At 39.7% G+C, this 21,786-nt stretch overlaps 4 protein-coding genes across 7 annotated transcripts; 3 read left to right on the top strand and 1 right to left on the bottom strand.

Annotated features, from left to right (window-relative positions):
- The first annotated feature begins 524 nt into the window (after positions 1 to 524).
- mynn (myoneurin) lies at positions 525 to 6,316 on the top strand. Its single transcript, XM_076290533.1, has 8 exons — positions 525 to 597; positions 1,244 to 1,522; positions 2,470 to 3,578; positions 3,758 to 3,917; positions 4,121 to 4,338; positions 4,656 to 4,733; positions 5,018 to 5,104; positions 5,424 to 6,316. Exons 2-8 carry the CDS (start codon positions 1,248 to 1,250, stop codon positions 5,627 to 5,629), a joined length of 2,133 nt encoding a protein of 710 aa, XP_076146648.1. The 5' UTR covers positions 525 to 597; positions 1,244 to 1,247; the 3' UTR covers positions 5,630 to 6,316.
- A 282-nt stretch (positions 6,317 to 6,598) lies between these two features.
- On the top strand, positions 6,599 to 10,606 carry lrrc34 (leucine rich repeat containing 34). The gene is made up of 10 exons (XM_076291304.1): positions 6,599 to 6,681; positions 6,886 to 6,998; positions 8,125 to 8,189; positions 8,580 to 8,663; positions 8,762 to 8,890; positions 8,981 to 9,076; positions 9,157 to 9,311; positions 9,673 to 9,828; positions 9,995 to 10,121; positions 10,344 to 10,606. The coding sequence occupies exons 1-10, from the start codon at positions 6,647 to 6,649 to the stop codon at positions 10,560 to 10,562; spliced, it is 1,179 nt and encodes a 392-aa protein (XP_076147419.1). The 5' UTR covers positions 6,599 to 6,646; the 3' UTR covers positions 10,563 to 10,606.
- Positions 10,607 to 11,866: 1,260 nt separating this feature from the next.
- Positions 11,867 to 14,484, top strand: LOC143131492 (uncharacterized). Its single transcript, XM_076291144.1, has 7 exons — positions 11,867 to 12,348; positions 12,661 to 12,676; positions 12,809 to 12,919; positions 13,527 to 13,718; positions 13,868 to 14,021; positions 14,150 to 14,161; positions 14,275 to 14,484. Exons 1-7 carry the CDS (start codon positions 11,867 to 11,869, stop codon positions 14,475 to 14,477), a joined length of 1,170 nt encoding a protein of 389 aa, XP_076147259.1. The 3' UTR covers positions 14,478 to 14,484.
- A 564-nt stretch (positions 14,485 to 15,048) lies between these two features.
- lrrc31 (leucine rich repeat containing 31) lies at positions 15,049 to 21,700 on the bottom strand. Of its 4 annotated transcripts, none has more exons than XM_076291307.1 (11): positions 21,423 to 21,700; positions 21,080 to 21,121; positions 20,775 to 20,984; positions 20,188 to 20,334; positions 19,863 to 20,030; positions 19,455 to 19,625; positions 16,924 to 17,091; positions 16,154 to 16,321; positions 15,796 to 15,960; positions 15,480 to 15,647; positions 15,049 to 15,386 (listed from the first exon to the last, which is right to left on the bottom strand). In XM_076291307.1, exons 2-11 carry the CDS (start codon positions 21,090 to 21,092, stop codon positions 15,049 to 15,051), a joined length of 1,716 nt encoding a protein of 571 aa, XP_076147422.1. In that variant the 5' UTR covers positions 21,093 to 21,121; positions 21,423 to 21,700. The 4 variants fall into 4 exon arrangements, with proteins under 4 accessions (XP_076147422.1, XP_076147420.1, XP_076147423.1 ...); XM_076291305.1 differs by having other exon boundaries at positions 21,080 to 21,124; XM_076291308.1 differs by having other exon boundaries at positions 21,406 to 21,700.
- Between the last annotated feature and the right edge of the window lie 86 nt (positions 21,701 to 21,786).

Here is a 21,786-nt window from a genome sequence, read left to right on the forward strand (position 1 = left end):
TATTTAAAGTATGTTCCTGAAATCTACCTGCACCTAACCAGGCTGTGCATGGATCTTGGTTACATTTGAACTAGAATAACCGTCTCAATTTATTGTATTGAACCCAAATAGTCATCAATCAGGGTAATAAGAGTCTTTAAGATTCAGACACATGATGAGGTGATACAATATATGGTCAATGTAATCACATCTTTATAACTTTTAACTATTTATGAAATTGTTTGTAAATTGCACCTCGTGACATTATCATACATTGGTCAGAATGTTGGTATTTGTCTCTGCCGACCCATAAACCAGGGAGGAGAAGGCTGACACATTGAGGATGGAATCCTGATTTCCCATCACTTTCAAATCAGGTCACTGATCTGACACTTTTTAAGAAATGGCTCCAGGAGTCAAAATGTACTATTATTATTCATTAATGGTATGAATTTTAGGAATCTGTAAATTTATTGTCGCCACTCCAGTCCATTGGGTGGTGGTAATAATCATCGCAAGACTGTGAACATAACAAAGAAGCATCTGAAACGGATATGACATCAATCCAATTCCCCTGACGTCACGGGAAAATGGCTGAACAAGAATAAGGATTAAAAGGTAATGTCGTATTGCAAATGTATTTTTGTATCGCTATTCTCCTTTTTAATAGCTTGTATTTTCAGTATTTACTGGCTAATTGCACGTATAATTGTTATGTAGGCAGTTGTTTCTGGACTTCACAACTTCGCCTTCTGCGTTTTCGGACCAGCGCTTTCGAAATAAGAGCCCTTTTTGTTTTTATCGATATTTACGCTGTCACTTGTCGGTTCACATGTATTTTGTATTGGCTAACGCAGATATTGCTTATATTTTTTGTTTCACTATTGGTAATAATAATTTGGTATAGATGATTCCATGCATTTCTCTAAAAAATGAATAAAAATAGATATGTCTTATTTTGGTTGCAGAACGCAAATTATGCTACAATGTAACTGCTCACACCCAAGTCATATATCTGACGCGGGAACTTTTATTTCCCTTTCGTTTATTCTTGCATCTTCAAAGTGGATGCAAATAATCAGAATTCCTTCACCAATGTTTTTTTTTTTTTTTTTAATAGACTCACGAGCTGCAGCATTGGCCAAATAAGGCTACGTATTTAGATAATACATTGAAATATTTAAGTGTGTTTAATATAAATGCCCGAGGATAAATTACAAACCAAAGTATGTTTACTAGTCGTTTGTTTTGTTCATCTCTCCAGATTGATGATGACAACACTTGTTCATGCCGAGCTCCTGCTGGAGCAGCTTAAAAAGCAAAGAGAACGGGGATTTCTTTGCGACTGTACCATTGTTATTGGTCCGTCGCGGTATCAAGCTCACCGGAATGTACTTGCAGCCTTCAGTGAGTTCTTCGCATCTCGAAGTGCGCTTGAAGGAGAAGGCGTCACAACTATAACGTTAGACCCAGAATGGGTGACCGAGGCAACGTTTCAGAGACTTTTGACCTTTGTTTACACTGGAAATCTAAATATTGACAGGTAAAATGTCTATTTTTTTAATCAATGAGACATGACTTATTATTATTCAAATTGATGTACAGTGAACAACAACATTGTATCAGTTAGTTTTCTAAAAATCTAATTATATATATATATTTTTCAGAAATTTAAAAAATATATCTCATAACCCATGGTGTACTATCATATGACCTTTGATCGAGTTTACATTCTCGATAAGTAGGCCTAGATCCTGTAGTCAGTGTACCATTTACTAATTTCCTGTTAGCTTGAGCTTGGGTTCTTGTTCAGCTAGCCTCTAGCTGCTAACATTAATGCTAGCATTCTAGGTGTTACTGATAATAGAAGTAATTTGCCTAGTAATTCTCTCAAATGTCACTTGAAGGAAATTGCTCCTTTTCACCCATAACTTTTAAGGATTTTTGTTCACTGATCATGTAAGTCAGTCAGTCTAATTTCACATAGAAATTTCTCTAACAGTTAATGTTCAATATTAAGGTAATCCAGCATCCTGATATGTGTATAACCTGTGCTAGCTAATGTGAAACGTTTAACGTGAAAAATTCATTTAGTAACTGTTCATCAAAAGTGCACATAACGTGTTTCGTGCACATAGCAATACTGTTGAAATGATAGTTACTAACCCAGATTAGTAGCTGTGTAGGCTAAATAAGTTAATTACATTTTTATTGGTGTATTTTCTTGACTTAGCTAACGTTGTTGGTAGCTAATCTCAAGGCCATTTCTCCAAAGTAAGAATGTTATGATATACTTTTTTTTCTTTGTTGAAGATGTGTTACTGGCAACTACAATTTGAATTAAAATATAGGTTGTGTAAGTTTGCTAACCTGCCTAGTAAATAACAACATTACTAAATGTAATAGCTTTGGCAAAACAGTCTCTGGCAGATGGCACCTTGGACATTCACATTGGTGTTGATGACGTTTTGTTTTTCTCCTTGCCTTTAGCAATGATGATATTTCAGACATACGGAAAGCAGCTGCTTTCTTGGGAATGCAAGAAGTGCTGAACCAGTGTGATCGACTCTGCCAGAATGATGAGAAACCTAGTTTAGAGGCTATCATTCAGGCCTGCAATGCGGTGGCAGCGGCAGAGGCGGCAGCAGAAGCCGCAGCAGAAGCTATTGCAGAGTGTTCTGCTCCCAGCCCAGAGCCAGTTGACATGCTTCCACCTTTAGCTGAAGTGGAGGAGAGTGAAGAACAGGAGAGCACAGAGCAGAGTGAGTCCCAGGAAAAGCAGTCACCCACTCCAGCCACAAGCGAATCATCCCCACCCAAAGAGCAGGCAGCATCAACGGGCAAAAGGGGTAGGAAGCCAAAACCCAAACCCAGCGTTGAGACCCCTGCGGTAGAGGAGAGCAGTTCCCCCAAAGGTACGGGACGAGGCAGAGGGCGACCGAGTGGACGGGGAAGAGGTAGAGCGGTGGGTAGAGGAAGAGGAAGAGGGCGTCCTCCAAAGAAAGTGACTGTAGAACCAGCGAGTGAAGTACCTGAGAAGGTGACTGCAGAACCAGCGAATGAAATGCCTGAGAAGGTGACTGCAGAACCAGCGAGTGACATGCCTGCGGTTGAAGCTGAACCGAGCAACGAAATGCCTGTTGATGAACAACAAACTGAGCAACAAGGGGAACCCACCAGCAGCATGGACGACTGTGAATTCACACCTGATGGAGAGGATGATGACCCCCTGAACCCTGCCAAGATAAGGAAGAGCAACCGCAAGAGGGTCCCCAGCAAAAAGCTGAAGGAGAGCTCTGACTATGCCGCTGTGATGAAGGTGGAGGTCGGAGAGTGTGAAGAGGAAGAGACGCAGGGAGATGAGGAGATGGTGGAGATGATGGAGATGGTGGGTGAGGACACCCTCTTAGGAGCCGGCAGTCGGCAGCTGGGCAAGAGCCGGCCCATCTGCAGCTCGTGTGGCAAGGTCTTCTCGGAGTTGAGCAGCCTGCGCAGGCACATGCGCATCCACAAGGGCCTGAAGCCCTATGAGTGTCAGCTGTGTAACCGCACGTTCAGACAAGGGAACCAGCTGAAGACACACTTGCGCATTCACACAGGTGAGATACTTTTGATACGTCGCCTAGTCTATTCTAATCTAATTTGTGGATTATAGAATATTAGCCAAAATACTTCTAAACCTGGGGCTCAGTGATTCAGTGAGTGATTTGTAATGCTCATATATATAATATTTGTTGTCAAAAAACACAAGTGAAACTTTTCTTTTTCTTGCTTGTAGGAGAGAAGCCATTCAAGTGTGATAAATGTGACAAGTCTTTTGCTCAGAAGTGCCAGTTGGTCTTCCACTGCCGCATGCACCACGGGGAGGAAAAGCCTTACCAGTGCAACGACTGTGGTCTACAGTTTGCAACATCCAGCAACCTCAAAATTCACTGCAGGTGACCTTCTTATTTCAGATCAAAAATATTTTCCTTGAATAGCAATAACCCCAGTTTGTCTGTGTTCACATTTAGCACATTTTTTGATGCTGTTTTACATTATAATCTTTTATAATTTTATGGTCTCATTCAATATGCACAAGTATTTATTTATGTCAAACTATTCCTGGTCTTACAGTTTTCTCAACATCTTTTGTCTTCAGGAAGCACAGTGGTGAGAAACCATACAACTGTGAGTTGTGTGGAAAGTGCTTTGCCCAGGCCAGCACACTGACCTATCACATGCGGCGGCACACGGGTGAAAAGCCGTATGTCTGTGACACATGCGGTCGGGCTTTTGCTGTCTCCAGCTCACTCATAACCCATTCGCGGAAACATGCAAAGGAGAAGCTTAAAAAAGCAGAGGAGGAAGCTACATCCAGTAAGGAACATTGATTTTATTTCATCTGAAGCAACACAAAGATTAAGCAAAAAAGATAAACCATTCATCCACAGCATATGATTATCAGTATATAATGACAGACCATCAGTGATTGTGCGCTTCATTGCTCTGTAAGTGTTATGTTCAGTAATGTGTACATAATGTTGAGAGTGGGTGGCTTGTATAGGTCATCTAACATCATGCTGACTGCTATTCAGCTTGAGTGCAACAGTTGTTTCTCTTACTCAAATTGTGCAAATTGTGTTAGATGGTACCTCACTTCCTTACTATTATTTCATTTATCATGTGACCAACAGATGCTCCGTACTTGTGCTTGGTGTGTGGCAAGAGATTCTTTACTACTGGAGAACTGAGGAAACACATGGACAGTCATGGTAAAAACTGCATTTTTAGTACATTAGTTCATTACCAAAGATGGTTCTAGCAGCTTGGTTGATTTAATGCAACATTTTCAAATATTATATGAATAATTTCCTTCTTTCATGATATCCATGTTGCTTACTCCTTTAATTCAACTTATAACATGTTAGATGTGTTTGGCCCTACCAGTCCTTTGGGTAAAATGGTCCTGTTTTTAATCATTTTGGAGCTTCTGGTGGTTGTCTTAAATTTACATCAGTTTTATGTCTACCTCACAGTGTTCTTCTTTCTACCGTAGGTTATAAACGAGTGAGATGTGATCTCTGTGGACAAATGTTTGCTGACCCAAGTGGCTTGAAGAGACACAAAGAGAAGAAACACGGTGGTAAGATGGTCTTATTACATTGGCATCTGGCTCTTCCAGATTGTTTACAGTATGAGAATATCTAAAGGTCAATGACATTAAAATGTCAAACTAAAAAGGTCAACAATATGTCGTTGCATTTTTACTCTTGCTGTAGAGTAAATGAAAACAGTAATAGAAAGAAACCCTGATCTACCCAAGTATAGTATTTCAAAAAGCATGTTCAAAACTTTTATGTATTGTACCTACATATAAACTGACTTCGTGGCCAAACATACACATGTACACTGAGAACCATTTTAGTGCTCCTTGAAGTCAAAGCTAAATGTCTTCCCTACAGCTGCAGTTGAAATTGAAGAGACCCTGACCACTGCAGCCGTTCCTCTCAACATCCCCATTGACCACCAAGGGCTGATTGCTCGCATGTGTGCATCTCCGCTCAACCCCACTGGAGTTACATTTGAGCAGCTGGAAATCCCAGCGGACACTGCCGCATCCATGGAAACAACGCAGATCGTCATCGTCCACACAATTGAGGCAGAGTAAACGGGACTTAGAGCCACTACTTGTGAAGAGCATAATTTAATTACAGTGTTGGAAGTAGTTTGGTGCCAATGGCTTGGCATTAAATGCAGAATAATGGCATTTCTGTCCAGAATTTGAATTATTGAATTGCAACCTCATACATGTTTTTAATTGTTTAGCTTTGGCATTTATGTTAATGGATTGTGTGTGTATTTTATTTTGTAAGGAAGAACATTTGTGAATTTCTGTGGTCATACAAAAGACTACCCCATATCTTCCATTTAGTCAATTCTGAATGGATGGGATGCATGGAGTGTGTTTAACATATTTAACACATAATTAAATATGTTAATTTAACATATCATTAAAATTCACACTTTTTGACAATGCTTCAGGGTTAGAAGTTAAGGGTTGGTCATTGTTTTGGTTGAAACAAATTTGTACACAGTCAGTCATAGCTCCCTACCATCAGCTGTGGTTGGCCAGTCAGTCAACATTCCTCATTTGTGTAAAAGTAACAAATGCATCAGTAATAAAGGCAACCATAAATGCTCAGCATTGCCGATCACATTATATAAGGAAAAACATACCACAATGACAAAACTTATCCTTTATTCCACACCCCTCCTCAAGCTGCCTGGTATTTATAAAGAAAACGAAGTGCCCTTTGTAAAAACATCTCAAGGCAAGATATAAATAGTGGCACAAGATGACTTGTGATGTGGTTTCTGAAAATGTGTTGTAAGATAATTCTCCCGCTTTAAGAACATTAAATCAGACCAATTTTATCTAACATATGATAGGTAATAGAAATGATAAAAGACGTGTGATGAAAATTCAAAGGCAGGCCCATGCGTGATGTCAGATACTTTATAGAGGAGTGCGCATGTGTCGTTGCTATAGGAACGTGGTCAAAGCTTTTTGCCACACTGAATATTGTAAGAGCCCACTGAGTTTGTCGTTTTACCATGCGAGATGTTGGAAGACCTTTATTACAAGATTTGTGCAGAGGTGGAAGTGCCCATCAATGTATATGTCATGCAAGTACTTGAAGACGCAGGCAAGGACACAGGGTAGGTAAAATGACCTAGCTTCTAACCACAGATACTTAGTTTAACGGCCATCTCTGGTATCACTCAAGTTGTCTGAGCCTAACGTTACCATAAAGCATGCTAACGTTAGGCTAACGTTCAATTAATTTAATACCAATATATAAAAGTTGAAGTCGCTCATTACAGACTATTCCTCCTAAATGTTCACGTTATGGCACATTGTAGTGACGCCGTGATCAAATTAACCGGAAACGATCGGCTGAAAGAGGTGAAGAGACTAAATGACAACGACTTGCTTGCAGTTTCAAAACTTCTGAATGATAATGAATCAGTAAAAGGTAGGTCAACGTTAACTCAATAAGCTATATGGGTCTTTATCCTGGCAAAGCTTGCACAAGGTCTATTTTGTCATATTTCCACTATTATCTCTTACTGAATGAGCCTGTCTTTATAGTTTTAGCCCATATTCAGGTTAAGATAGACAGCTGTTTAGTCCAACCCTAGGCCTCCTATTCAACATTAATATTAGACCACCCACTGTTTTGGTTTTCAGATTACCCAACATCAAGCCTTTAGAATGCATGCATTTCATCACTGTAAGTTGTGTATCTGAACAAATTATAGAATTATTTGAGATCAGCTCTAAACTGCTCCATCCCTGAGCAACTGCAACCATCCCTGAGCAAAGGCCCTCAAAATGTTTCCGTTTACTACCACTTGGTGGGGTGCAACGCTCACTAGCTTATATTTTTCTTCAAGGTAGCCTACACAGAGAAGCTTTACAGCATATTTCTTCATGCTGGCAACTTGGATCTGGTAGCTTTGGGATTGAAAATGAACTGAAATTAATTTTAAAAAAATAGTTTTCAGTTACAGCCTACCAGTTCCACCAGAATATGTGCATGTTGAATTATTTTCTTCAAACCTTGTACATTTAATCACAATGAGGGCCAGACGAACTGATTGGGTGTTCAAGGTCGTTGGTCATAGTCAAAGGTTATGGGTTAATGCATGACCCTTCACTTTTTTTTAATTTCAAATAGGAAATGTACTTAACCCTTTGGGCACTGAGGCCAGACTCAGTCACTGATATGTTCTGATAATTTTTTTTAAATGTAACCACTTTAAACAGTGGTTTCAAAATCTCAAAGCCACTAGATCCAAGTGGCTATCATACAGAAATATACACCAGAGATACATAGCTTTCAGAAAAATATAGTGAGCATTTGCCTGGACCGTCCAATTGGTGGTCGCAAACCGCTGTAGTTAATGTTACAGTTACACTGGTTGGCTTTAATCAACTGAATATCACCATAGTCACATGAGAAACAGTGAGTCAAAACTCTAATTTGTGAGACAATGTTGGGTATGTAATTCATCCACTGGATCGGTTGGCCTTCTTTGTTGTCTTAGGTTGTAAAGAAATGTATTTTTAATTTACTAAACAAAACATCTTTTTTTTAGGGTTAGATTTAAGATACAATGACATCACAGACCAAGGAGCAAGACACTTAGCAGGACTTCTTCAGGTGAGGTATTGAACTCCATTAAATACAGAGGAATTAATCAGATCCTCATAATGTACTGTATGATAATGATAATATGTTGGCCATATCAAGCTGGTAAAGTTCACATCATTCTTTGTGGGTGCACATTGTGGTATGCTAGTAAAACACTGATTGAATAATATTTTCTAAATAGTTGTAGATTAGTTGTAGGATACTTTATTTCACAGGAGTCTGTTATGATGGACATATCCATGTATAGAGAAGATTATATTTTTAGAATACTTTCTAATCAGGAATAAAATGGTAATTTGCAAGGTCATGCAACTGCAAGTTATTCATATTGATGTTGTGTTGCCTTTTTAAACTGTAATTGGAGAGTAAATGTTTTTTGTTTGTTTGTTTGTTTAACAGGACAATGTGGCCATTCAGTCCTTGAATCTCATGTGTAACAATATTGAGGCTGAGGGTGCAGAACACATTGCAAAAAGTCTTCATGTAGGTAAAGTTTGGCCGTATACTGGGTTATTGAATTGAACTGTATACTGCTCTTTTCTGTCTTGTGTCATTAATTGAACTTTCTATTTTTTCACCAGTTAAACAAAACATTGAAGTCCCTAAGATTGACGGGTAATAAAATTGGAAACAAAGGAGCCATGCACTTCGCCAGCATGCTGCAAATAAATAACAACCTGGAAGAGCTGGACTGCTCTGACTGTGATTTGGTATTGATACAACACCATGTCAGCGCTTACTGTTCCTAGTCAAAACTCTGTATTAACAAACCTTTGTACCATGTAATTCTCTCTCCTCAGGATACTCAAAGCCTGATAGCTTTTTCCATCGTCCTGAACAGTAATAAACACATTCGTGTCATCAACCTGGGTCGGCCATTGCTCTATAGCCATCAGGTAACACTGAATGGTGGAAAAAAATGTGGTTAAACACCATCTACATTTTGTCTAAGCATGGCTTGTCTTTCTTTTTTCAGGAGGAGACTACTATTCACATGGCTCGTATGCTAGTAGTGAATCAGACTTTGCGTGAGCTGCACCTTGGGAAGCATGAAATGACAGACACTGGTGTAGAGAGGCTGTGTGAGGCCCTGCACAGCAACAAGAGCCTTCGCTACCTGGATCTCCGCTGGTATACCACATACACATACTCTTACTTTACCCCTGCCTTTCCTCTGTCATCACACAGTAATGTCCTCTGTATAAGACACATCATGTAAAAACCACATGAGAGTGTATTATGCCATTCAAAAAAATAGATTGACCGCACCTGTGTATTAACTGCAGTTAACATTACAGTACTTTATCATATCACAAAATACTACATTTCAAGTAGTAACCGGTGTAAAGCTATCCTTAGGGCCCCAATAGCCAGTCAGTTTATGCTTTAATCCAAGAGAAGAATGTAGAAAATAAATGCATGGCTGAAGAAATTTAGCAAAGTCATTGTATAAAATAGACAGGAAATGAGTATTACATATCTGTTAATGTAGCAACAAGATCACAAGGGATGGTGCCAAGTTCCTTGCTGAGGTCTTAAAACAGGGCTCTCCCCTGGAGATACTCGACCTGTCTGCCAATCGCATTGAGGATGATGGAGCCATCCACCTGAGTGAGGCCATTGTGCTGCCCCGGTGCAAACTCAAAGCGTAAGTGACACATTTCTGAGCAGAGATTGATTACAATTGCCGTCCTGTTGTATAAAATAGTTTCTTAGTTGTTCTTATATTGTTATAGAAATCAGATCTCCCATAAGCACATCTTATGCAATGTACTGTATGAGTATGGCCCCTGTTTCATTGACTGTTTCTACAGATTGTCCATCCCTTACAACAACATTGGTACTCTGGGTTTAGTTACTATTACAGAGGTCATGAAGATCAGCAGCTCTCTATCTCATATTTACATCTGGGGCAACAAGCTGGAGGAGTCTGTGTGTGTGGTGAGATGCACCTTTCTAATCGCTTTAGATTATAAGCAATATATGTCTATCCTCTAGGATGAAATAGCCATCCGGAGGAACAGTCTAGTAATATGTTGTTGCATAGTTCTGTGGAACTGAGACAAAAGTTGTAAGTTCAAGAAGAGATGTTGTACATGGGGTGTCCAATAGATGGTGTAACATCACCCCCTACTGTCTGTCTCTTCCTCTGCATGTACACAGGCATTCACCAAACTCATGAGGAGTGGCAGGTTGCTGGAGATGCACACTGACGTCTCACCCTATATGGTGGATGGCCACGTGTGTTTAGCAGAGTTATTTCATGGTCTGCACAGGCATTTCTACTGGACTCCCAGCTACGGTGAGGATGAAGACATTGCCAGCAATTCAGCACTGGCCCTGTCTGCTAATTCAGATGATTTGCCGGCCCCACTGGACTGACACTTTTGGCCACTCTTGCTTACTCTGGCCCCTCTTCTGCTTATGATCACTGGTAGTAACTGGACAAAATGAGATCAGCAATAGGCTAATTATAATAACAAATTTTGACCCCCAATAAAATATTTATATGAACACAAAGAAGTGGTTGTCATGAACATTTTCTTTACTGGCTGTGGATGTACCTTAGTAAATCTGTAATGTTATGTAATGTACAAATGTAAGCTGATGATCTGGCCTTTCTTTCTCCTAGTTGTGTTGGCTTTCAGCAGCTACTGAATATATGTTGGGGTGAAATATGATGTGCAATACAATGCTAAAATTAGTATTGTCTTGATGGACAAAAGGGGATAACAATATTTGTTTTCCAGACTTTTGTTGGATGTCTGCAAAATCATATATCACTACATCATATATCAGATCTCTGATTATGATACAAATAAGAAATAATCAGTGTTTCATATTATAATGAACGAGTCAGCACCTTTCAGGTGTTTTTGAGAAGTTTGATGTACACATTTATTTGTTGACTGAATGACTCGCAGAACAACATTGTTATTCTGCTGTCAAATTCTAGGTTTAATGGCGATACGATACCAGTCACTCTGTGGAAACACTGGTGTAAATGTCTTGTAAAAGAAGTGCAAATGTTTTTATATTACATGTCATCATGCCTCTGTTGTCTGTTTTTTCTGAATGGAACCTGAGTCCAGCAATAAAGGTCATGACTATAATGATGTAGTTGCATCCTAGGCCATAGCAATATGTCCCTGTTTTTTGAATAGCTTATTTATAGAAGCAATAATGCATTTAACAGCCTTAGCTGTTTTCTGATGGTTGTTTGCAATTGTAGTAAAACATTATTCAATGTGCTTGAACATGTATGGCAAGTGGAATATTATTATGAAATTGCAAATTGCTGTTTTCCAGAACTGGAAAGTTAATTATTAAAATCTCAACACAAATACACATTTGTTCAACAAAACAACAGTCTAAAATAAATCAGAATAGTTTGGAAAGGTCTTGAATTTTACAATTAGAACTTACTGTCTGTATCGTGATGATGGAGATGCCTTATGACGTTACAAAGTTGCGTGTTGAGTCATTGTTAGCTGCACTGCTTTGTGCATCTGTGCAACTAATTAATATGGATTCGAATGAATTCCAACATCATTCAATGATGGAAGGGATGTGGTTGGGATGAGATGAACTAACCCAACAATTCATTTTTTTAAGTGCTTTATGCTTGGCCTAGTTTCTGGTTTCCGTGAGCAACTTTAGGCCTACTGAGAGGCCTAAGGAGAACGATGGTGGCGGTGCGATTCTGCGATGACGTGACTTACAGACAGAAGGACAAGACACTGGATTTGAAAGTTATGGGACTCTCGCTGCCGAAGCGCTGTAAAGGAAAAGTGATGTTTGTGGACTGCTCATTCTGTTCTCTCACTGCCTTCCCAGTTCACCTTTTACATCTGGAATATCTGGAGGAGTTACATATGGAGGGGAACTTCGTCTGTTCACTACCTTCCGAGATCAGCCAACTGAAAAATCTGCGTGTTCTTTACTTGCACGAAAATCTTCTGAGTTGCGTTTGCGGGGATCTTGGTAGGTTGTCGCAAAATCTGCGTTCCTTGGATCTGAGTTACAATCCATTCAAATGCCCTGAACAAATGCAGGATGTGCTCCATCGCTTGCATGGTTTGCGTGAGCTCAGATTGTACAGACTGGATCTTAAAGAGCTCCATGATTTCATCTGCAAAAATCTCTTTAGACTGGAAATTCTGGGTTTGTCAGATAATTCTCTTACTGCTCTCCCTTCAGAGATCACCAACCTTCTATTCCTAAGAGAAATATATTTGAATAACAATTTGTTCCAGTTTTTTCCAGCAGGGCTGGGTAAACTGCCCCATTTGGAAATCATTGATGTTGGACGGAATCAAATTGTTACAGTCTCGGATTATGATTGTGGATCTTCTTGGAAGAAACTCTTTGTAGCATTTAACCGACTGTCTTCATTCCCTCGATCTCTTTGCAAGTTTGGCCGCCTCACTGTCTTGGATGTTTCGAGTAACTCCCTCACCAGGCTGCCACACTGTTTCAGGGCCCTTAGAGGTCTGGTAGACCTGGCACTTTCAAACAACATGCTTAGGACATTTCCTGCTCAGATTTGCATGCTCAATTCTTTGCATGTCCTTTATTTGAAGAACACAGGCCTGAAGGAACTGCATCCTAATGTTGTCAATCTTCAGAATTTATGTGTGCTAGACCTGAGTCAGAACAGTTTAACGGACATCCCCATGGAGATCCTTTCGCTTGTCCACCTGGAAGATTTGAGCTTAGATGACAACCGACTGAGAGCGGTACTGTCTGTAGACCTACCCTTATGTTCATCAATACCTTAAAGAATAGCCAGATTGAAATGATAGAATTATGGATGGTTCTAGGTTGCATTTGGCACATATCAACATGGGCGGATTATGAACTTTCGGGTCCCTGGGCCCAGATGTATTAAGGGCCCCCCACTAATTGTCGTATATGTGGGAGGGGGGGGTTTGGGGGTCCTCCCCCAGAACTTTTTGAATTTGTTTGATGTGATTTTCCTCTATTCTGGTGCATTTTGGGGATGGCCAATACTAAATTCAATCAGATTCATAGCCTACATCCTGATTTGTTGATATTGAGGCAACGATTCCATGCAAAGGCTTGGGCTTCAGGGCCCCCTGACACCTTGGGCCCCTGGGCCTGGGCCCGGTAGGCCCGTGCAGTAATCCATCCCTGCATATCAAAATCTAACCAACCAACTTTATTTGTGCATGGCAGACATTATATAGCACATATAGTATCAGATTTTCATACTTTTTTTCATACTAATTCAAATCAATCTCAATTTACTTCCAAACCCATGTATGGAATTCACTTTCCACGATTATTTTGTAATTGGTTTTCTATTGAAATTGTTGCATTATTTTCATTCTGGGTCTACAGATTCCTGCAGGCATACAGTTATTATCTAAGATCAAAAATCTTGGTCTGTCTGGAAACCAATTCTCGACTTTCCCTACTGCTGTATGTGAGCTGCTGTTGCTGGAGAAGCTTTATCTTGGCCAGGATCAAGGCATGAAGCTCCACTCTCTTCCACAGACCATTACTCAGCTCACAGTAAGAATGCAGTTTTACAGTGTGGGCCTATTTCATAAAATATATACATTTCTACATTCACCTTATAGGCCTATAATCTATATGTAAATAGATACATCAATATTAATATATAGATACCGTATTAAACTATGTTATGGACATTTTCCCAGAAACTCAAAGAACTCTACCTAGACAACAATAACTTGGTGGGCCTGCCTAACAGTATTGGCAAGATGCAAAGATTACAGGTTTTGGACCTTCATAACAACAAACTCAAAGCACTGCCAAAAACAATTGGTTGCTTAACTGGTAATATGTGCGTGTGTCTGTCTGTCTGTGTGTGTGTGTCTGTTTGTCTGTCTGTTAAATCTAACTTATCATAAAATTATAACATTATCCTGGCTGCTTTTACACCACGCAAATGATCCCTCCCTTCTTAAATTGATAATTAGTTAGAAATGAGAGTGTTTAAAATAAAAAATAATTTTATTTTGTGTATTTAATAACTGTAATCATATTAGTATTATATAATCCATATGAAATCCATGAATGAAATCATATTTTATTTCATTTTCAGGATTGAAGAAGCTTTACCTTCAGACTAATAACCTGAGCAGCCTCCCAGTAGATTTTTCCAATCTTCGAAACCTTGGCATTCTCACGCTAACTGAAAACCCCATGACTGCCCCACCACTGGAAGTCTGTGAACAGGGTGCTAAAGCCGTAGTTCGGTATCTCAAAGAGAAAATCTGTAGAGGCGCTAACTGTTTAAAGGTATGACGCCCACCATACACCCTACATGTTCTCTAATGTTGCCATGGAAATCAACTAAATATCTGCATTATGTCTGCTCGTGAGAAAGCTATGGCTAAATATAGATACAGGCTATTAAAGTCAAAGCAACATTGCATCGTAAATCTAATGTAAATCTTTACCTTATTTCAGATTCAAGCTTGGTGGCGGGGGACAATGGTACGTAAGAAGTTGGGGCCTTTTAAGGAACCAGGAACAACAAAAAGTGGTAAAGACTCGAAAGACAAAGACAAGGACAAGACACACAAAGGAAAAGATAAGAGGGCACCAAACAAGAAAAATGCATGAACTCATTTTTACCAAATAAATGCCTTCATGTAAATCTATCTAATTTTGATTAGAACATGCTATGGTGGAAATAGCAATAGGCTACAGCAATGTTAATTGATCATCTATTTCATTGAACTTGGAGCTATTACGGTTTTCAGTTACAATTTGGTGTACCATTCAGTAATTCAATTTTTAAACAATTCTTGATTTGTTTTGTCATGGCGCTTTATAGAATCACATCTTCTTTCTACACCCACAGTTGATCTGACTAGGTTGGTGGTAAGCTCTGTTTGTCACATTCCACTGTGAGTTTCCTCTTGTTCATGACATTCTCCAGTTTGTCCCTCTCCTCTTGCTGTAGGACCCAGTGTTGCAGGGCCACGTGCATGAGAGAGGGCAGCTTGGGCAGGGCCTCAAGCAGGCCAGCCAGCCACGGGGACGCTGCTGCGTACGACGCCGGCCTCCGGCTGACGTCCAGCTCTTCCAAGGCCTTCAGGCCTCCAGCCTCGTCAAACAACGCCGCCCAGCCGGCATCGCCCACCGTCCCATTGTATGACAGGTCGAGCTGCTTCACCTGGGAGAGCACCCCCTGCTTGGAGGCAGACGCTGTGCAACAGAGACACCCAAAGTTCAAAGACCCAGACGAGGCAGTGGCAGTGCAGCTGCGTGGGGCTGTTTTTTTGCGGATGAAAGCCTTACCTAAGTGAAGCACATCCTCTGTGGTTAGATCACAGCTGCTCAGTCGCAGCTCCCGCAGCTTGCATGTGCACGGCAGGCCTCCCAGCAGCAGCCCCAGATTTCCTCCCACGCTCTTATTCCACGACACGTTCAGCCGCTCCAGCTGCGAAAGCGACGGCACGGCCGAGCCTTTGAGGGAAGAAGGAAGAGGAGACTGGTGGGTGGCAACGTATGTTTCACTTGGTCAGAGATTTTTTTAAGCAGTGGGTGGGCTATATGTGGGCACATTTCCTCACGATGATATTGTAATCATTGTGTCAGGTTGTGGATTCATTACCTAGTGCTTGATATGAGTCTGTGCTCAGGCCACAGTTGTTCAAAAGAAGTTTGCGCATCTTGGGAAGCGGAAGTGCAGAAAGGAGAGACTGCAGAGCATCTCCAATCTTTTTATTTGATGACACATCCAGCTCTGTAAGAGCACTGAGGGAGGGTAATACCTGGACTAGAGAAATGTATACACACAAATGCACACAGAAGCTGGAATAATGACACACACACACACACACACATTGAGGGATGGTATGACCTGGACTAGAAAAATGTATGTAAATGCACACATAAGCTGGGATAATGACACACACACACACACACACACACGCACATATATGCATACATTCATTGTTACACATACTTACCCAAGGCCATTACATCCTCTTCTGACAAGCTACACAAATGGATACCCAAGCAGGACAAGTAAGTCATCTGTGCCAGGTTCTTGGTCATTTTGGCAAGTCCTCCACTGGCCCCTTTGTTGGCAGAAAGGTCTAGGCGCTCCAGGGTTGGAAAGAACTGGAGTGCTTCACCTATAAATATTAAAGAAGAGTTAAAAATGAATCATCAGTTATGTTATTCAAAGTGTGCTCATGCTTTAATAAACATTATAATTGCTGTTTTGTTATTCTATTTTTACTTCACTAAGTACAAAACTGCATGCAAACTACATAATTACTGTACGAATTCACTGCCTCCCACAACAATAATTTAATGGGTGCATAATAAAAGCCATCTTGCTCAAAAGATTAGAGGCGTTCGGACAAGAATAAATGGTCAAGAATAAAAGCTTTTCTCTAATTTTATAGTTTTTTAGGTAGGCACATTTCAAGGGGCTTCAGAAAGCATGGCAGCTATGGAATTAAAATGTAATCAGTCTTGATTGTGCGACAGCTGATTGTCGACAAAAATAGTACTTAAACAATACACATTATATACAAACAATGCTACATTATAGCATTAGCCATTTGAGTTTTTTTACCATTTGAAAGGTTTATTTTATTGGCTCTATTTTCTAGTAATATCCTCAAATTAATGTTAATGGTACATGGTCAAGCGTGTGTGTGTGTGTGTCCGTGTGCACGTGTGTCTCTCTCTGTGTGTGTGTGTGTGTGTGTCTGTGTGTGTGTGTTACCGAGGATGCAGAGGCCATCCTGCTCAAGGCCACACATATGTAGCATTAGTGTCTTCAGTCCATGAGTTGCATTCAAACAAGAGAACAGTTCTTTCATTCCTCCAGTTGTGATCCTATTGCATGAAATATCTAAGTCCTCTAGACTTGACATCAAGGGAAGGGCCTGGCCTGAAAAATGATAACAATAGTAACACCAGCGGTATAGTTAGTATTGACATTAAAATTATTCATACAGTCTATATAAAAGTGTAATTGCTGTTGAGTAAAATGTTTACACATAAGTGCCATTCCATCTATTTCTATTAATTCTTTATGCAAAATCTCTATATATTTTTAGCATGGGGAATGACTTGTATAAGTAGAAATTACATCACTCTAGCATGGTGAATGTCCGTCATGGAGTACTGTCATTTCCCAACTATTAGCCGAGGTTTATATGTAGATTTTGCAAAATTTCTTCAGCTATGAGGTTAATACACAGGGGCAGTTATTATGGTATTGATATAGTTTTTTTTTTTTATATAATTATTTTTTATTGTTTGAAGTTATTAGGGTCAGCACATTACAACTGAAGATACCATTCAAACTAAATACTTGCAGAGGGAAAATAACAGCAGTTTTTAAATTACATTTCTCTCTAAACACGTTCAATAAAAGAAAAGAAAAAAAAGAGAACTCCAAAAGTTGATTTCCCTCCAATATTTCATGCTTCCCTCATAACACCAACCCCAAAACCTCCCACTCCTCCCTCATTCTAACAACCTCCCAGTCCCACCCCCTCGCTGCACCCATTCCCCAGCTTTCATACACATTCTCACACCTTTTACACACAGTCACACACGCACACACACACAAAAAAAAAGGGTTCAGGTATAACTAATGTAGGAAGTTATACATATTATTTACATAAATTATTTAAAATAAATTACGTATTATAAGGCGTCATAAATGGATTCCCATAAGTTATCAAATTGTTTATTTTTATTTCGATCTTCTGACAGTGTTTTTTCATTATTTAAATAATATTTCATTAATGCCCTCCACTCTTGGAGTGAAGGTACATCTTTATTTTTCCAATATTTAAGAATTAACTTTTTGAAAATTAAAGAAGAGAACAGAATTTGCCAACCAGTTGGGTACCTTATTCCCTCTGTATCTTAAAAAAATTCATAGCCTTGGTGTGAAAATAATTTCCATTGTTATTTTTGATGATAACCACTGCTCAATATCCTTCCATATCTTTTTAACCCTCATGCAATGCCAGAAGGAATGCATAAGTGAATCCTCATGTTGGTTACATTTTATACACCTATCAGATAGTCTAACATAACATCAAATTTATGAATTTTATTTCTACTGTAGTAAATTCTCATCATTAACTTAAACTGAATTAGACGTAAACTCTCATTACAGGTAAGCCTAACTGTGAGGTCCAAGCATCTTCCATCTTTCTTTTGCCTCATCTGTTGTCCACTGGTTATATATATTTTTCAGTAATTCATCGCTGTCTTTAGCTTTAATGAAAATTTTATACATGTATCCGGTCAGACTTTTTTTTTTATTTCTGTTTAATATTTTCATAATATCTGAGGAACTTGTGTTCTCTAGATCAAGTTTATTAATCCAATTTTTTATTTGTATATACCTAAACGCTTCAGTGTCTTTTAACTTATATTTATTATAAGCTATTAATAACAAAGTTTGTAGACTTAACTTTATCCCTTGAAAAGAGAGCAACTAATAAACTGTGACTTTGTAACTGTTCATTTTCAATTTCTATCCACGATTCTTCCCTAGTATTATTAACAATACGATCTATATAGAACGTTTGCGCAGCTAAGTGATAGAGTTCCAAGTTAGGGAAGTTTAACCCCCCTTCCCTTCGAGGACAAAATAAAAGTTTTCTTTTCAATCTACTAACTTTATTGCACCAAATAAATGAAGACAGAAGGCTGTTCATTTCTTTAAAAAAGTACTTAGGTGGTGTTATGGGTATAGTTTGAAATATGAACACCAACTTAGGAAGCCATACCATCTTAAAAAGATTTATTCTGCCTATTAGACTAATCCTCAAGTTAAGCCATCTTTTAATATCATTTTTAAATTTTCTTAATAAGGTAGCATATTATCTTTATATAGCTGGCTTTTATCAGAACTAATGCAACATCCTAAATACTTAAAATGCTTTCTCTGTATCTTGAATTGTCTAAAGTTATTCAGATTGATTTGATCACCATCAATTCTGTTTTCCCTATGTTCATTTTATATCCTGAAATCCTTGAGAAATCAGTAATAATTTCCAATACCCTAGGGATATCTGCATTGCTTAAATAAAGTAGAAGGTCATCGTCAAATAAACTTAACTTATACTTTTTCCTTCCAATTTCGATACCACTTATTTCTTCCGTTTCCCTACATTTTTGGGCCAATGGTTCAATCGCTAAAGTGAACAGCGATGGAGATAACGATATCTCTAAAGCTCTTTTTGGGAGTTGAAATATGTTTTTTATCAGCTGTGTTCTTCTCCTCACCCAGTGCCTTCATATCCGCATCAATGAGCTGGCAGTCAACCAAGCGAAGCTCCCTGATCATGCAGCCAGAGCGGAGCTGGCCGGTGAGGCTGTGCAGGCTATCTCCCCCGAGTCCTGCATTCCAGGACAGGTCGACAATCTCCAGCAGAGGGACAGAGTCCAGGCTCTCACCTGTGACATCAGCCATGGTCCTTATTAGTATGACCTCAGTGGGTGTAAACAATGACTTACTTATTTGTTGGCTTTTTGTTGTGGGGGTATTTTGGATTTAAGAATAGGATTGGGGGTTATTTGAGAATGTTTGGAAAGCATTGATTTCTGCATTTCATTCTGCATACAAATTTAACCACAAACTGTAAACAATAACATGACTGAGTTCAACAGGATATGTGAGATTGGCTGGCTCACCAAGTGATGTAAGGTCTTGGGCTGTTATCCTGCAGCCACACAGTCTCAGAATACTCAACTTCCCAACATGCTGCAGGTGAAAGGTCAAAGCCTTCAGTGAGCCTCCGACCAGGTCATTCCAAGACAGGTCTACTACCTCTAACTGGGTCAGGAAGGGCAACAGAGTTGCTGAGTGAATACAGAAGAAGAAAAGCAGGTAAGTGATAAGATAAGCAGTCAATTAACCTAACATTGTTATAAGGGATAGTTAAAGGTATGGGGAGGGCGTTGAGGAAAAGTATCAGGGATTGATCAGTATCCCAGGAAACCGTAGCAGTGTGCTCACCCAACTCCACCATGTCCGTGGCTGTAAGGTCACAGTGACTGAGGTTGAGAGCCTGGCTGTCTGGTTTCTTCCCCAACTTCTCCACAAACTGCTTCACGCGTCCCCAGCCCACCACAGAGCCGACCTCCATATCCACGGGGTCTGTATCTGTGGTGCGTTAACTGGTGCCCATGAGTGTGCGAATTTTACTCACATATATTCATTTCATCAGTTAAGTCTATTCTGTCACACTTCACAGAGACCCCATTAAAAGTGGTTCGACTAGCCACCTCAGCTCCTAAGGTGAATAAGTGCATACCATTTATACACACATTGTGACACATTACACTCGATTTTATAAACTCATAATTTGCTCATTGGCTTAGATTGGCAAATTGACAAATAGTCATATAGATAGATAGATAGATAGATAGATAGATAGATAGATAGATAGATAGATAGATACTTTATTGATCCCCAAGGGGAAATTCAAGTTCAAATCAACTGTCAAGAGTTGTCAATGAATTACATCTATGAATGGCCAGAAATGGTCAACTTCAGCCAGCCCCCGCAGGTGGGAAAACCATGTCTCTGGAAGTTCAGCTCACCTGTTCCTGACGCTGTGCTCTTCCCCTCAGAGCTATCGGACTCCTTCATCTCTGGGATGCCTTTGCTCTTCCTGTCATTGTTTTCCCCAGGCCTGAAGAGGAAGCCAACAGGTCTCTGTCGCCTTTCAAAAGAGGCTTTCCTTCGGATCTGGTTCATGATCAGATCTATGGCAGACCTTTTCTGAGAGCCATCCCGGACCCGCTGGGCATCTACAACAATATGAATAAAAGTATTTCAATAGGTAATGTTATAGACTTGTTTGGAAACATCTCAGTATCAATGTATTAGATTGACTTTAACATACCTGATGATTCCATGCTTTTACTTTAAGGCTGGGAGTTGAGGGCTGCTTTTTATGGGAGGTAGTGAACAACAGTTAGGTAAATGATTGACAAACGTAGCCTACCTATCTTACATTTCACATTCGTACACCATAGTTTTCGAAATATTTATATTTGTAAACCCAGTTTATATGACCACTTTGATAGGCATAGGACCTAATAATTGAATGACCTGCTCAAAACGGATATGCACTCGTATCCTGCTTCTCAGAATAGAAACAGGATGTTCCTATTCCCCAAAAATCTACTCTCCGACTTAAAAAAAGAAAGTGCAAAGTGCCCTTCTTACACTGTGTCTTTTCGTACCTGGCGTCAATACTGTTTCTGAGTTGACAACTTATAGCATCATTCTTTTGGTGTCGCAAATGTGGAATAGCTCTCCCGGAAATAAACAGTTAGGAATTTGAAACCAACGAGAATAACAGAAACAGTAGCTGTAGCCTCGTTAGGAATGACGCATTGCCTGATATAATCGTTGTCACAAGAACTCTTCCTTGCAGTCGATATCGTGCGATAAATTATTTGAAATCCATTTAGAGATAGAGACAGGTCGACCCGCAATGACTTGCTGTGCCAAACTTGATGAATAAGCAGGCAGAACATGACACGAGACAGCCAGGTGATGTGCGCCTCATAGGAGGCGTGTTCAAAACGTAATGATTTAACCTGC

Source organism: Alosa pseudoharengus, unplaced genomic scaffold, assembly GCF_046254945.1.
Source record: "Alosa pseudoharengus isolate Yale_2024_CS ecotype anadromous, Long Island Sound unplaced genomic scaffold, YU_APseudo_1.1 YU_APseudo_1.1_scf_18, whole genome shotgun sequence".
NCBI lineage: Eukaryota > Metazoa > Chordata > Actinopteri > Clupeiformes > Clupeidae > Alosa > Alosa pseudoharengus.